At 37.6% G+C, this 16,663-nt stretch overlaps 1 protein-coding gene across 3 annotated transcripts in view; it reads left to right on the top strand.

Annotated features, from left to right (window-relative positions):
• The first annotated feature begins 249 nt into the window (after nt 1-249).
• The window catches only part of Baz1a (bromodomain adjacent to zinc finger domain 1A), a 110,600-nt gene continuing 94,186 nt past the window's right edge, over nt 250-16,663 (top strand). For 2 of the 3 annotated variants that reach the window (XM_076850188.2, XM_076850187.2), the window contains exons 1-3: nt 250-447; nt 923-1,093; nt 14,622-14,900. In XM_076850188.2, the coding sequence (XP_076706303.2) occupies nt 981-1,093; nt 14,622-14,900 (392 nt within the window). In that variant the 5' untranslated portion in view covers nt 250-447; nt 923-980. Of the gene's footprint in view, nt 448-922; nt 1,094-14,621; nt 14,901-16,663 lie in introns of those variants that run through there. The other variant, XM_076850186.2, reaches the window with a different exon arrangement.

Here is a 16,663-nt window from a genome sequence, read left to right as displayed (position 1 = left end):
ATGTGTCCATGAAACGCCGGCGCTTTCCCTAGATCTTTTGGCTGATAATCTCAAACATGGAGGATGCTTCTGATTCTTCACAAGGGGTTGCTTCATTAATTAATAATGTAGCTCTCCCAGACTCTCCGCCGTCTCTTCCTGTATCAGTGACAGGCTGTAAAAGTCATCGAGTAGCCAATAAAAAGGTAGAAGCTAGAAGTGAAAAGCTCCTCCCAACAGCTCTTCCTCCTTCGGAGCCGAAAGTAGATCAGAAACTTCCCAGGAGCTCCGAGAGGCGGGGAAGTGGCGGTGGGACGCGATCCCCCGGCGCGGAGCAGGGCAGTGGCAGCGTGAGAAGCCGCGGCCACTAGTGCCGCAGGCCGGCAAGAAGGGACCCCCCGGGAGGGTCGGGACCTCTCTGCCTTTTCAGTTGAGAAGGTGGAGAAGTGGCAGTCGGAGTGCTCGCAGGTGAGGGGCTCCTTGCGGTCGCTCCGAAGCCGGACGGCGCCGGCAGGAAAGTGTAGGCGAGCGGGGGAACAAAGCGGAGCGGCGCCTGGGTCCGCCCGCGGCGAGCGCCCTCGCGGCGTGGGGCTGGCCGGCTGCGCGCCGAGCACGTTGTGAGCCCGGCGGCGGCGGCGGCGGCGGCGGCGGCGGCGGGCGGGGAGCCGGCGCAGGGGGAGGGGGCCGCCGCGGGGCGCCTGGCCCCATTGTGAGCCGCCCGCCGGGCGAGCCGAGGTGGGGCGCACTTGGAGGGCTGAGGCGGTGGCGGCTGCTATACTCGCTCAACACCCGGGTGGCGGCAGGAGAGAACTCGGCTCCTGTAACAGCCAAGGCGCGTCAGTCACACAAAAGGCAGTCGAGCTCTCCCCGGCGCGCGGACCGGCCCACGCTGCCGCTAGCACTCCCCACCTTACCGGCTTTCCTTTCCCTCCAATTTTGATAGGGAAGAGGGGCCGACACGGGCGGCCGAGGGTCGGGGCAAACCCGCGGGCGGACAGGAGATGCCGCTGCTACACCGAAAGCCGTTTGTGAGACAGAAGCCACCCGTGGACCTGCGGCCGGACGAGGAAGTTTTCTACTGTAAAGTCACCAACGAGATCTTCCGCCACTATGAGTAAGGGCCGGGCCGAGCGCGCGGGGCGGGGGGGTGCGAGGGGTTGTAGGGACTCCCTCCCCAGCGCCCTTTTGTTTCTCTTCTTTTTCTCGCCCTGGGCTCCTTGGCTGGGCGACTTGAAAGTGACGGGTGGCTGGGAGCCCTCTTTTCTCCGCCCTCCCCCGGCCCAACCCGGAGACTGCGTGGGGCACCGGCCGCGCCACGCGTGGGGAAAGCGGGTCGGGTCGCGGCGGAGGAGTCTAGAGCCCTCGGCTGATTTGGGGGACTGCTTCTGGCTGCTGCTGTCGCCGGGCCGGCTGTCCTTCGGGCGGCGGAAACTCCCCGCTTTGCCCCTCCCCACCGCGGCTACACGCGCACTCGGAGGCCAGTTCCGGGATCCCCGCCCGGCGGCTGAGGGGATCCCCGCTCGGGTCAGCGGCGCGGGGCCGCAGTCCTTTGCCCTGAGAGGGAATCCCTGACCCCGAAGGTTGGAAACGGCTAGGCAGAGCTTGATTTCCTCTGTTGGGAGCAGGTTCTGACGTTGGGGCTCCCTGGGGTAGGGTTTAGAGGGAGTGGAGTTGACACTCTCTAGAAGGGAAGGAGGGGTGGTCCCAGCGGACTGGGGGCCGTGGGGCCCGGGACACGAGAGCCTCCGCCGACGGCCTTCGGTCCCGCGCGGCTAGGCCTCGGAGTGTGCGACACGAGCAGTGCGCTCTGTCACCGCCTCTTGGTGACTAACTCGCGTCCCCAGGGAACTCGGCGTCTTCGCCCCCAGGAGACCGGTGAGGAAGAAGTCCGGGCGGGCTGGGGAAAGAGGAAGGGAGAAGACAGCCGGGCCCTGAGCAGCCCCTGGTTTTCACTTTCGCGTTGCCAGGACTGTGGCGGTGGGAGTTGGGGGAGGGCGTTAAGGCAAGTTCAATTCCAGCCTCTGCCAGTCGCCTCTTTATCCCTCGGTGCAAGTGGGCCGCCTGACATGTGCCATTCGCTATTGTTTTGATAAGAACCCGAAGCTGCTGCTGGTGTAGTTTTAACACCCAAATTTTCAGTCTGTCGCCTGTTTTTTTCCTAGAGATACCTTTGTCCAGTGACTCGAAGCAGTAGTGTATGTTTTAGCGATTGGTGTTTAAACAGGATCTCCAAGTAAAAACTGAATTGATCAGTCCGTGATCCCGATCTTTCTTTTATTCTTACGCTTTATTTCTCCACTCAGAAGGAATCTCTTTGTGGTTTAGAAATCGTGTGTTACAGCAAGCAAATAAATTGCGTATGGAAGGCACCTTTCCCGGAGATGGGTGGGATGCTTGATCCTGAAGGGTCTGCACCTGTCTGAGGAGTAGTGGGGTTAGAAAAGTCAGTTTCTTTGAACGTTTATTTGAAATAAGCCTTTTTTTCCCTTCAACTCGAGGGAAAGGGTTATGCATAAACATGTTTTATCTAGAGAAGTAGATAGTACTTTTCATCAGACAATACTTTTATGTAGGAGTGCACATCTCACTCTACTCTTGTACAGACTTGTTTTGTTACTTAAATAGGGTTCACTCTTGTAACTACTTAAGTGAATTTGGATTAGGTAACTTGACAAAGATGATGACTTTTTTTCTTTTAAATTTAAGCTAAAATTCTTAGTAACAATTCTAAAGTTTGAAAAAATTTAAGAGTGCCAATTAGATAGGCTTATAAGCAATGTCTTTTTAGAGGCTAGGATAAATATGGCTTTTATCCTTCAAATTAAAACACTCTTCATGTACTTTTGGTTCATGAGATGATTTATTTTAACTGTGGAGAAATCTGAAATGCTGAAGTAAAGGAGATTTTTGGCATTTCAAACCTACTTATCTTTATTAACATTAAGGAACTGTGTCCTTTGAAGTCTTATGACATTAAAAATTTTTAAATATCTAGTTTTTTTTAACTTTTATTTGTTCAACCTTGCTGAAGTGTTTTAAGTTTTTGAACTTTACAAGCTGCTCATGTGAGGTGATTGATTTGGGAGCAAATCTATTTGACTATTTACCCTGAACAGTGTTACTGGTTTTCTTAGATGTTTATCCTTATGATTTTTGAATTGGCAAAATTGGAAGAAGACTGTCATTTAGTTGTGTTAAATTTTAAGTTATTTTCTCCTTAAATGATTATAAAGAAATCTTTTAAAAAATGCATTCAGGGTGGATGATATATGATAGTCTGCAGTATTAGGTAGTTTGATCTTTGTCACAAATCTGGAGAAACTTTGAAGGAAATCTGTTTTCTCTCATTCACTAAATTACTGATTAGTTTGTGGGAATTTGACAATTATCCTTTAGTATATTGTTTTGAATAATTTTGTATTTATCTGAAGACTGTTATGCTCACCTGTTTACTCCAATTTTTTATTTCTTCACCTCTTGGCCTTGCTCACTTGCTAACACAATTCAGAGTAACTGTGCCTGTAACTTTGTTCTGTCTCTTATTATCTTATTATAGTTTGCTTACATTATGTGTTTTTAAGCAGCAATGAGCACCTCTCCTTTTATCTAGTGATGTTTCCTATTACTACCCTGTGGAGCAATGTATTTGTTGTCTCACATTTTGTCGTCTTTAATAGCTTGAGTTCTTTAGGACAAGGACTATGACCAGGATAGATCCTTAGTGATCATACAGTACAAACTCCTTTACTTTGTTTGAATTATGTGCTCTTTAACTAATTGCTAACTCTTGTTTGACCTGCTTTGGTGAGCAAAGAAGACTCATTTAAAAATAGCACATTTGGGCTGGGATTGTGGCTCAGTGGTAGAGCACTCACCTAGCACAGGCGCGACCTGGGTTCGATTCTCAGCACCACATAAAAATAAAGGCATTGTGTTGTGTCCATCTACCAAAAAAAAAAAAAAAAAAATTCCCTTTCTCTCTCTCTCTCTTTTTAAAAAAAATAGCACATTAACTGTAGGCAAATGCAAAGTTAAGTATATAATTTAGTTTTAAGTCAAAGATTTATACTATAAATTTTAGTTAGCTGATGACAATTTTGTTTTGTATTTGTTTTTGGCTGTGGATTGTTAAAAAAAAAATGAGACAGTCCAAGTCTTAACACTAGAAATTCTAGATTTGGGGGTTAGGAAAATGATTTGTTATATTACTCAATTAATTAATCTCCTAAATAAAATACTGTTTTGTTAGCCATTTGGAATTGGAATATGCTTTATCTTTGTGCAAATCCAACCTTTCATACAGAATTTGGGAATCTCTTTCACATCAACTAAGAGGCAGTCCAACTTGTATTTTAACCTGGCTGTCCTGTGATAGAGATTTAACTAGCTTATAATATTTTCATTGTTTATCAGCTGTCAGTTGTTGATTCAGTTTTTCCAGTAGCCCTCTTTCACAGTTGAGGAAACTGGGGTTAGGGTAGGAGAGTAAGTTCAAGATCATAATGTCCAAAATCAGTTATCTAGCTGTTGAAAACACTGGAATATTAATTCATGTCTCTAAGGTTTTAAGATTCTGTTCTTTTTGCTATTTACTATCACATGGTACTTATTATAGAGAATTCATCTTAATATGTGTTGAAGTTTGCAGAAGTATGCACCAAGAAAATAGCATTGTGTGGAATTCAGGTTGGCCATCTAGATCTTTCTTTAGGTACCTCTCCCTACTGTCTGCTCAGACATTTGCCTTCTCTACTACCCCACTCAGTGATTAAATTCTAAGTATTAAATGGATAAACCAGAATGCTATCAATTAATATTAAAGAAAACATGACTTCCATGCTTAACAAGTTCCCATGCTGATGAACAGTTAAAGGCTATTTGGTGGCATGGGTTTTCAAAGAAAGTAGGATAAACTTCATAGCTAATGTTTCAAAAGTAGGTGTTCAGCTCCTATTTAGGAATAAGTTGCTACATGGCCCTGATACTTGGGTCCATTAATCCTTTTTTCATAGATGGTATAGCATAGATTCTCAAATGTTTTTTTACTATTTGAGTTTTTTTTTGATGCTGATGATTGAACTCAGAACTGGGTACCTGCTAGGCAAGTATTCTACCATTGAACTCCATCTCCACTTCTTTTTATTTTATTTTGAGACTGAGTTTTTCCATGCTGCCTAAGCTGGCCTTGAAGTGTTGTGATCCTTCTACCTTGATTCCCTTTCTGATTATAGGGATTACAGGCATGTGCCACCACATCTGGCCTCCTAAATGCTTTTTGAGTTTTACCTTTTATCTGTTTAGCAGACTACCATGTTTTACATCTGTACATTCTTTCTTTAGGCAGAATGTGTATATCAACTATTAAGTGTAACAAGTCACCCTAAAACTTAATTATTTCAGAATAATAACCCATTTTGTTTACTCACTTTCCTATGGATTGTTATTTGGTTTCTTTTGGTATTGTCTGTACTCAGTTAACTACAGTTAACTAGAATCAAAGCTGAGACTGAATGGAGTAAAAGATGGTCTCAAGTTTGGGACCTCAGATGGTGTGGCTTTTCTCACCATATAGTCTTTCATCCTCAAGCTATCTGGGTTGTTTCACATGGTAGTCTCAGGGTTTCAAGAGAGTGAAGGCAGAAGTCCTCAATGTCATCAGGTTGATCAAAACAAATCACAAGGCCATCACCGATTCAAGGGATGGTGAGTAGACTTTACTTCTTAGTGAGAACATTCAGTGTCATATTTCAAAGGATTCTACACACTTTTACCACAAATGGTTGTTAATATTTTATATTGAGTCATTTTGATTGGGTTTTGGGTGTTTACTGATAATCTAATTGATATTATCCACCAAAACACAATGTGGACACACCTTGTTGGTTTCCGCTGTGCTACCTACAATAATGATTCAAACTGTTTCTGCCTAAAATTTCTATTGTTCTTGTACTTGCCCTTAGAAGCTGCCAAGAAGAAATATCTTTAAATATTTAAGATAGTTATTCTTGCCTCTTTCTATTCTCTTTTCCAATGCTGAACTTCATCTTATTAAAACATCCTTAAAGTCTTTCGTGTATGTCTTGATATTGTTTCTCTGCTGTACTGCTTATGCTCCTAGAATCTCTGCTAATATGGTCCCGGAAGAGTAAGAATTAATAATATTTATTGAGTACAGTAAAATTATGGGAGTATATGCTTAGAATTATCTAATTTGATTTTTACACAAATTGTTCATGGAGATATACCCATTTTACCAGAACTTCAAAAAGGTTATGGAACTTATCCAAAGCTGAATAATAAAAGGGATAAAGCCAGGTTTCAGACAGTCTTCTTTCTCATTCGTATGTGTACTTTCTCTGTCTAGATACACATAAAAATAAATGGACTGCCCAGTGAGAGTACATTTGTTTATTCTTGACACTCTACTATATTGAAGAGTCTTTGCAGATACTGAGATAATTTGTCCCTCTAGTGAGAAATGAAAGAATATCTACAACATAATGGCACAAATCATTTATGTTTTATGGAGCAAGTATAATGGGAACACAGAAAAGAGAGAGCTGATCACTGTTTGCTGGGGAGTTGGGGAAGCCTTCAAATAGGAAATGACATGTGAGTTGAGTCCTAAGGATAGAGCTTAGGAGACACAGAATGGAACAGAAAGAGATTCTTTCTAAATGTTCTAAGGAATTCTTTCTAAGCAAGGATAACTATAAAAATGCATAGAAATAAGAATTTGTATTTCATCTGAAATTTGTCTTTCTCACATTCGTCATTGTTACGACTTTTACATCCAGTAGCAGTATATATTTCATCTTTGTTGATTTCCACTTAAGGGTTTAGTCTCTAACTTTAAATATAATCCTTGTACCTGGCATGCTGGCACATGCCTATAATCCCAGCTGCTGGGAAGGCTGAGGCAAGAAGATGAGTTTAAAGCTAGTTTCAGCACCTTAGCGAGACCCTAGGTAACTTCAGGAGACCCTGTCTCAAAATGAAAAATAAAAAGGCTGGGGATGTGGCTCAGTGGTTAAGTGCCCCTGGGTTAAATTCCCAGTATTAAAAAAAAAATCATTATTGCTATTCCTCAGTTTTGTGCCATCTACAGATTTAGGAACCTGCCTTGTATGTCATCTAAGTCTGTTTAAGGCAACACCAAGTAAAATGCAAAGTAGTGTTTCATTAAAATTATTTAAAAAATTAAATCTTATTTATTTATTTATTTATTTTTGTACCGAGGATTGAACCCAGAGACACTTAACCGCTGAGCCACATTTCTAGCCCTTTTTATTTTTTATTTTGAGATAGTTAACCTGGAGTCTTGCTAAATTGCTGAAGCTGGCTTTGAATTTGAGATCCTCCTGCCTCAGCCTCCCAAGTCAATGGGATTAGAGGTTTATGCCGCTTACCTAGCTATCTTATGCTTTTATTAGTTAAAAAATTTCCCTGACCATCTTAATATAAAAAAATAAAAATTTCAGGGTTGGGGATGTAGCTCAGTTGGTAGACTGCTTGCCTGGCATGCACAAGGCCCCAGGTTCAATCCCCAGCACCACCAAAAAAAGAAAAAACTTTTTTTTCATCTAGTTGGTTGGTATTTATATAATATAAGGCATGTTTATTCTCCCATGCCCATAATCTCCTGATATGCTCTTGAAACCCTGTCAGTAAAGGAAATTGTTAGAAGAACCTGTCTTGTCTTCTAGAAGTAATTACCTTTCTAAGTTTTAGGCCATACTTTTCATCTCTTGCCTATCATAGGCTATTTAAATCAGGAATTATACTGGTTTTTAGCCTATTGCTGCATTTCTCAGTTTATAGTAATTATTTTTGTCAGTAGGAGGGCCTACCTGTCCATTAGATTTTTTTTTCTGCTTAATTGTGCTAGATCTTTCTTAGTATATATTATATACCTGGTTAATATAGTTTTGGTCCATAAGCATAATATACTTTGTGTTTATTTAAATTATATTTAATGTCACTTAGTTCTTTAAGTTTTCAGTTACCCAACAAATTAACAGTATGTTGCCTTTGTTCCTCAGTTTGTTCACCAGAGAGTTGGTTGATTCATAGTATAGATATGTTCTTAGAAGAGTACTCTACCTTGAAATTCAGAAGCATTTTTTCCTTAAGAAACAATGGTGGGGCTGGGGTTGTGGCTCAGTGGTAGAGTGCTTGCCTAGCATGTGTGAGGTACTGGGTTAGATTCTCAGCACTACATATAAACAAATGAATGAATAGGGATCCATTGATAACTAATAAAAATTTAAAAAGAAACAATGGTAAAGAGGAGGGAGGCCAGATAATCAGTATTTTAGACTTTGTCTCCGGTCCCAACTCTACAAATATAGGAGAAGGCAGACAACCTAAAAGTATGGGTGTGGTCATGTTCCAGTAAAACTATGAAAGCATATGGAGGACTGGCCAGCAGCATGCCCACCTCTGGTAAAGAGGATTACTGAATGAATGTAGTCATAAATGGATATAATAATTGACCTTATTCCAAAATTATATCAATATAAAGCAATATTTTGTATTTTCCACTTTTTGTTCACAATAGTAAAATAGGCTTCTTGTAATGTAAAATTGAAGAGGCATTGTAACCTATCCTCTTGAGTTCAGTATTATCAACAAACTCTACATATTTGAATACATATTGATGGATGGGTGAAGTATGAGCAGAAATACAAAAATGGGGGGAAAGTGTGTAAATTTAGAGATAGTGCTGTACTTTGATGAGTAGGGGAGAAATAGTCCTTGGAGCACACCCCCATCGCCACCCAAAATAGCCACCACAGCAGAGCAGTAGATCTGAGGACAGATCTTTATGTATAGTGAAGCTATAATATAACTAAACAGAATCATGAAAGAAGCAAACAACACAAACACATTGCAGAAGATAGTGTCAACCTTTTGGAAGTAGAAAAATATAGTCAGTCAGTCATTATTGACTACACTTTTTCTACCTCATCCACATTTAATGGTAATTTTTGGAACTTGTATCATTGCTTGTTTTGATATTATTAGACAATGTTAAATCTAAGTAGTGTATGTTGCAACTCACTTTTATACCTAGCTGTTATCCCCCTATCATGGTATCAGATACCCTGTGGTCTACTTCAGTAATCCAGCCACCTAACTGTTGTGGCTAGAAGTATGCTAATACAAAAGCTATTACATGTTCATGTGGGTTATTAAACACTTGAAATGAGACCAATCCAAGTTAAGAAGGGCAGTAAATATAGAATGTATGCTGGATTTTGAAGACTTAACTACAAAAAAAATTTTTAAATTTTGTTGATTACATATTGAGATAAAATTATCATAATTTAGTGGGTTAAAATATATGCAAATTTAATTAGTATTTCCTTTATTTTTTCAATGTGAACATTAAAAAATTTCAAATTATATTTGTGGCAAGAACTCTATTTATATTAGCATTTGTTTACAGACTAATGTGTAAGATATGTAGATTTGAAGTTAGTTTTTTAAAATGGCACTAGGTGTAGTTTAAATTGTCAGACATATGCCTCATGCTATTTATGTATTGTCTTGGAAAGTGGAACTTTACAGATATATTTGTTCATATAGGAAAAAGTTTGGGACTTTTCAAGATTTCTAGGTGGGACTGCAGTTTCAGACTGTAGGAAGATTAAATAAGGCCTTTTTCTTTTTTTTTTTTTTTGAAAGAAAATTTAAAATTAATATTCCTGATGAACATAGATGCAGAATTTCTCAAATAAAATTCTAATAAATCACATACAAAAACATATTTAAAAGTGCATAATGATCAAGTGGTGTTCATCCCAGGGATGCAAGTTTGGTTCAACATATGGAAATCAATAAACATAATTCATCACATTAATAGACTTAAAGATAGCAATCATATGATCATCTCAATAGATACAGAAAAAGCATTTGACAAAATACAGCACCTCTTCATGCTCAAAACACTAGAGAAAGTAATGATAGCAGGAACATACCTCAATATTTGCAAAAGCTATCTATGCTAAGCCCAAGGCCAACATCATACTAAACAGAGAAAAATTGAAAGCATTCCCTCTAAAAATTGGAAGATAGGGATGCCTTCTTTCATCACTTCTATTCAACATAGTCCTCGAAACTCTAGCCAGAGCAATTATACAGTCAAATGAAATTAAATGGATACAAATAGTAAAAGAAGAACTCAAATTATCGCCATTTACTGACAACATGGTTCTATATTTACAGGACCCAAAATATTCCACCAGAATACTTCTAGAGTTCATAAAGTATCAGGATATAAAATCAACACCCATAAATCAGATGTATTTCTATACATCAGTGATGAATCCTCTGAATGATAAATTAGGAAAACTACCCCATTTGCAATAGATTCAAAAAAGTAAAATATTTGGAAATGATAAAATTTTACAGATACATAAAACCATGAAGCCACAAAGATTAAGAAGTTAGAAAGAAAAGAAAAGCAAGTGTAGGAAACACTGGATATCCACATGTGGCTAAAAGAATCTTAACCCATAATTCTGACCATAGAAAGAGCAAATTCAAAATAAATCAAAGACATTTAAATCCTAAATGTAAGATTTAAAACTCTGAAGCTATTAGGAAAGAATGGCGGGGGGTACTTCAAAACATTGAATTTGACCATTAAAAGAAAAATAAGTTCCCAGAAGCATAGGCAACAAAAGAAAAATAGACAAATGAGATCATGTCAAGCTCAGATGCTTGTACACATTAAGGCAACATTCACCAGAGTTAAGACAAAACCTAAGAAATGGGAGAAAATATTTGCACATTAATTGGTTGACTAAATATTGGTATCTAGATCACATAAAGAACTAAAAAAGCAAAAAATAATCTAATTAAAATATGGACAACTAATATAAAAATATATTTCTATATATTTTTTGGATCCTGTAAATGTATAAATTTTCTTTTAATTATCAACATCACTGGGCAAAAGGAAATGCCCATCAAAGCCACAATGAGAAATCATTTAATTTCTGTTGAAATGGCTATTTTTAATAAATGCAAAGAAATAAGTTATGCTGGCAAGTATGTTGACAAGATGAAATGCTCTGTACTGGAAGTTGAAATGCAAATTAGAATAGCAATTTTGCAGAAGGTCCCTCAAAAAGTAAAAATAATATTACTGTATGTCCCAGCTATCACATTTCTGGGTACACAAGCAAAGGTACTGGAGCCAGAATATCAAAAAAGAATACTGCACTTCTAGATTTATTGGTGCACATCTCAGGGTTAAAAATAAGGCCTTTTTCAAAATTCATTCATTTTATTCTGCACCATTGAAAACTACCTATTGGATATGTTTGTTGTTTACCTCTTAGCTAATAAGTTATTTATTCTGGACTGTATTGCTTATAAGAACCAGATTATGTCCATCTCTTCTCTTTGCTTCTTTTTTTAAGACCTAGGTCTTAACATCACTTCATCAAAAAATGTTCCTATTCTTTTTTGCCTTTCTCTCCACCTTTTTTTTATTTCCTTCTGAACTCTGTTCAAAGTTAGCCACTTTTTACTTTGTAATCTTAATGACATACAGTACATCCATTATTTTTTGTACTAAAATATACTTGTTCACCAGAGAGTTGGTTGATTCATAGTATAGATGTGTTCTTAGAAAAGTACTCTACCTTGAAATTCAGAAGCATTTTTTAAATACTTAAAATATACTTTAAAAGAATCTTTTTCATACTGGATTAGAGCATGCATCTTTGGCATTTATGTTATTTCTTTAGATCTCATTTATATTTAAGATATGATTAGTTTCTCTTACTTTATTTCCCTAGGTTTTATTGTTTTTCTTGTTGGTTTCATTTTCTTTTGCGGGCGGGGGGGTGGGGGTATCAGGAGCCCTTAACCTCTGAGCTACATCTCCAGCCCTTTTTGTATTTTATTTTGAGACAGGGTCTCACTGTGTTGCTTAGGGCCTCAGTAAGTTGCTGAAGCTGGCTTTGAACTCGTGATCCTTCTGCCTCAGTCTCCCAGCCTCTGGGATTAAAGGCATGTGCCACCTTGCCTGGCTATAAAAACCATTTTAATATTTTATTTGTTATTTTTTTTTTAGTTATCAGCGGACACAACATCTTTTGTTTGTATGTGGTGCTGAGGATTGAACCTGGGCCGCAGGCATGCCAGGCGAGCGCGCTACCGCTTGAGCCACATCCCCAGCCTATAAAAACCATTTTAATGGACTTTCCCTACATCTTATTTGGAGATCAAGAGTACCATATGGATAACTTAAACAGATAAATATTCTAGCCAGGAAATAAACTTATAGCAATTAAAATACTTTTAGAATGATGAGAGAAGGAAAGAAGGGGATTTCAGGAAGGAGAAAAAGTTTAAAAATAATGACTTAGGGCTGGGTTGTGGCTCAGTGGTGGAGTGCTTACCTAGCATGTGTGAGGCACTGGGTTCAATTCTTAGCACCACATATAGATAAATAAAATAAAGTTCCATTGAAAACTAAAAAATATTTTTAAAAAATGACTTAATTATATTGGATACATATAATTATTGAAAAGTAGACCAATACTCTATAGAGAAGGAAAAAAATTTACCCATGACTTAACACTTGATGGCAGCCATTATTAACCTTTTTACATATATCTTAACTTTTTATACCTTTTAAAAATATTTATTTATTTGTAGATGTGCCTTTAATTGTAGAATATAAATATCTACTTTAAAATATTTATTTATTTGTAGATGAACACACAGTATCTTTATTTTTATGTGATACTGAGAATAAAACCCAGTGCCTCACACATGTGAGGCTAGCACTTTATCACTGAGCTACAGTCCCAGCCCCTAACTTTTTATACTTTAAAAATATTTTATTGTAAAATGATACATTATAAAAACTTACACAACTTAGAAATAACTTAGAATCATAAAAAATGTTTCCTTTCTTCATAGGTAATATCAGCTTATAGTACATATATAAGCAAACACATTTTTTTGTGGCTAAAATTAAGCAGGTAAGGTTGTGTATTCACTATAGCTATGGAACCAACCTAGGTGCCCTTCAGTAGATGAATGGTAAAGAAAATGTGATACATATACACAATGGAATATTACTCAGCCTTAAAGAAGAATGAAATGATGCCATTTGCCAGTAAATGGATGGAACTGGAGGCTATCACGCTAAATGAAATAAACCAATCCCCAAAAAACAAAGGCCAGTGTTCTCTGATATGTGGATGCTGACTCACAATAGCGGGAGTGGTGGTGGGGGAAGTAGAGTTTCACCAGATTGGGACAAGGGGAAATGGGATAAGGAAGTGGGAGGATGGGAAGGGGAAGGACAGTAGAATGAATCAGACATAATTTTCCCATGTTCATATATGAATACATGACCAGTATAACTCCATATCATATATAATGCCAAGAAAAGGAACTTATTCTCTATGTATGTGCGACATGTCAAAATACATTCTATGGAGGGGCACCATGGCGCACTCCTGTAATCCCAGTGGCTCTGGAGACTGAGACAGAGGAGAATCACAAGTTCAAAGTCAGCCTCAGCAACTTAATGAGATCCTGTCTCTAAATAAAAAATTAAAAAGACGGGCTGGGGTTGTGGCTCAGCGGTAGAGCGCTCGCCTAGCACTTGCGAGGCACTGGGTTCGATCCTCAGCACCACATATAAGTAAATAAATAAAGGTCAATCAACAACTTAAAAATAATTTTTAAAAAATTAAAAAGAGCTGGGGGTGCTGGGGTTGTGGCTCCAAGATAGAGCACTTGCCTGGAACATGTGAGGCACTGGGTTTGATCCTCAGCATCACATAAAAATAAATAAGTAAAAATAAAGGTATTGTGTCCATTTACAACTTAAAAAAAAAAAAAAAAACCTGGGATGTGGCTTAGTGGCTAGTGCCCCTGGGTTCAATTCCTGGTACCCCCCCCCCCAAAAAAAAAAAATACATGGATGGACAGAAAGACAGGAGGGTTCAAACTGGAAATAGAATTGTTTTTATTTATTTTTTTCTTATTAGCAATGTTAACAACTCTTATACTTTTTAGTGACTGCTTTTTCATTATGTGAAGTACCATTATTTATTTCATTTTCCTCTATTGTTAGATGCTTATACTTGTCAGTTTTTCACTATTATGTTAAAGAAAAAAATTTATGGCTGAGTACTTTTGCATTGACTAGTGTTTTGGCTGCTTTTCAAGAAACTTTAAAAGGAAAAAGAAAGGTTGAGTTTATTTTCAGTTTGACTCTAGATTTCCAAACTGCTAGAATTTGAAGTCCAATTTTTGCCGATGTGCTTTTAATTGTAGAATATAAATATCTACTTTAAATATATTTTGTCTTGGGCTTGTCTTAATGTATAAGTTGATCAGCTACTAAACTCTTGTTTGAGTTCTGTGATTCCATGAAAAACTTTGCTCCAAAGGCATGGAAAAAACTAATAAAAGGGGCTGGGGATATAGCTCATTTGGTAGAGTGCTTGCCTCACATGCACAAGGCGCCCTGGGTTCAATTCTCAGCATCACCAAAAAAACCAAAAAACAAACAAACAAACAAAACTAATAAAGGTATCAGTTTTTAATGTAAAATTTGTAAAATGATAGGTAATGGGTTTTTGTTTTTGTTTTTTAATCAGTGACTTTTTTGAACGAACCATTCTGTGCAACAGCCTTGTGTGGAGTTGTGCTGTGACGGGTAGACCTGGACTGACATATCAGGAAGCACTTGAGTCAGAAAAAAAAGCAAGACAGAATCTTCAGAGTTTTCCAGAACCACTAATTATTCCAGTTTTATACTTGACCAACCTTACCCATCGTTCACGCTTACATGAAATTTGTGATGATATCTTTGCATATATCAAGGATCGATATTTTGTTGAAGAAACTGTGGAAGTCATTAGGAACAATGGTGCAAGGTAAAGTACTTTTAATTTTTCCTCTTGATAAGTATATAATCACATTGCTCAAAGGTGAAAAAACAAAAGGGTAACCTGAGGAAATCTTCCTTTTTACTGTCCTCTAGCTACTTTGTTAGCCACAGATAGCTTTGTTGTTACAAAGCTATACATAAGCCACTAAAAACATGTACATGCATGTGTCTGTGTATCTGAAACATACACGTATACATTCTTTCCCCTTTTTATAAAATAGGTAACATGATTCTCTATAAACTTTTTCACTAAAATATCTCAGGGATCAACCCATTGCTATATAAACCACCTTTCTTAATAATTTACTGTATAATAAATCCCATTTGTGGAAATTTGATTTTTTTTTAAAAATAAAAAACTTTTGATAACCATATCTACCTAGTCCTCATTATGTTACCTAGTACTTTAAACACAATTGTATTCTTGATGGGTTTTAGTATTTCATTTAACAAAACTAGACCTGGGTTTATATATTCCTTTTAAGTTTCTCTTCTTTAAAAAAAATATTTTTTTCATGTAGCTTTGTTGAGAGACAGTTCACATACAGCTTCCCCATATAAAGTATACAATTTAGTGTTAGATCTTTTCTCTTTTACCCATGTCTTCCAGAATAAAGTTTATTTTTCATATAAGAAAATTGAAAATGATATAATCTATGGCTCTAAGTTGAAAATTGTCATTATTGGGCTGGGAGTATAGTTGGGTGGTAGAGTGCAAGTATGAGGCCCTGGATTCAATTCCCAACATCAAAAAAAAAAAAAAAAAAAAAAAAGAAAGAAAGAAAAGGAAGACTGTAATGTTAAACTTTAGCAGTTTTTGTTTTGTTTCTGTTGGTTTTTTTGTTTGTTTTTTGTGGTGCTGGGCATTGAATTCAGAGCATCACACCTGCTAGGTAAGTGCTGTAATTCTGAGTGATATCCAGCCCAATTATATTCTTTATTGTTTTATTTGGAAAAATTATTGTGAGTTTATGCATAACTGTAATAATGTCTTAACTAATATAACATTTAGTTGTTAAATGCTACTCTACATTAACCTTTAAAAAGCTAAGCAGTGTTTATATTAAGATCTAAAATTATTTTGGCAAATAATCCAGAAAGGTCTTTAAAATTATAGAAGCAACAGCTGGGCATGGTGGCACACACCTATAATCCCAGCAACTCAGGAGGCCGAGGTAGGAGGATCCCAAGTTAGAGGACATCCTCAGTTTAGCAAGGCCCTAAGCAACTTAGTGAGAACCTGATCTCAAAATAAAAAATAAAAAGGACTAGGGATATGTAGTTCAGTGGTAAAGTGCCCCTGGTTCAAACCCCAGTACAAAATAAAATAAAATAAAAATTACGGAAGTCACATGTTAAGAATTAAAGAATTTTTTTTATATGTCTACTAACTTTTGGGAAATTTTTTTTTGTTTTAGAAATGTTAAATAATAGAAACAAAACAAAAAGGGGAGAAACTAATATGATTCCACCAAGAAAATACCCTTTATAAGAAAGCATCATATTACAAATACTGTTAGAGTATGTTTAATTGTTTATACTTTGGGTGATATACTTAGAAAATAGATTTTTGTGTTTTGATCTGTATCACTGAAGGAAATAATAGAACCATGTTTGGGAACCATGAAAAATTTTTTTCCTCTTTATGGCCACTATATGGTTTATGCCAAAAATGTTTTATAATTTTTAAATCATTGTGATACAGAAATGTTTAACATTAGGAATATAAAGTCCAAAAAAATGTAGCAA

This window comes from Callospermophilus lateralis, chromosome 3 (assembly GCF_048772815.1).
Source record: "Callospermophilus lateralis isolate mCalLat2 chromosome 3, mCalLat2.hap1, whole genome shotgun sequence".
Classification (NCBI taxonomy): Eukaryota; Metazoa; Chordata; class Mammalia; order Rodentia; family Sciuridae; genus Callospermophilus; species Callospermophilus lateralis.
Note: the sequence above shows the minus strand (reverse complement) of the source record. Positions and strands in the feature narration are given on the sequence as shown.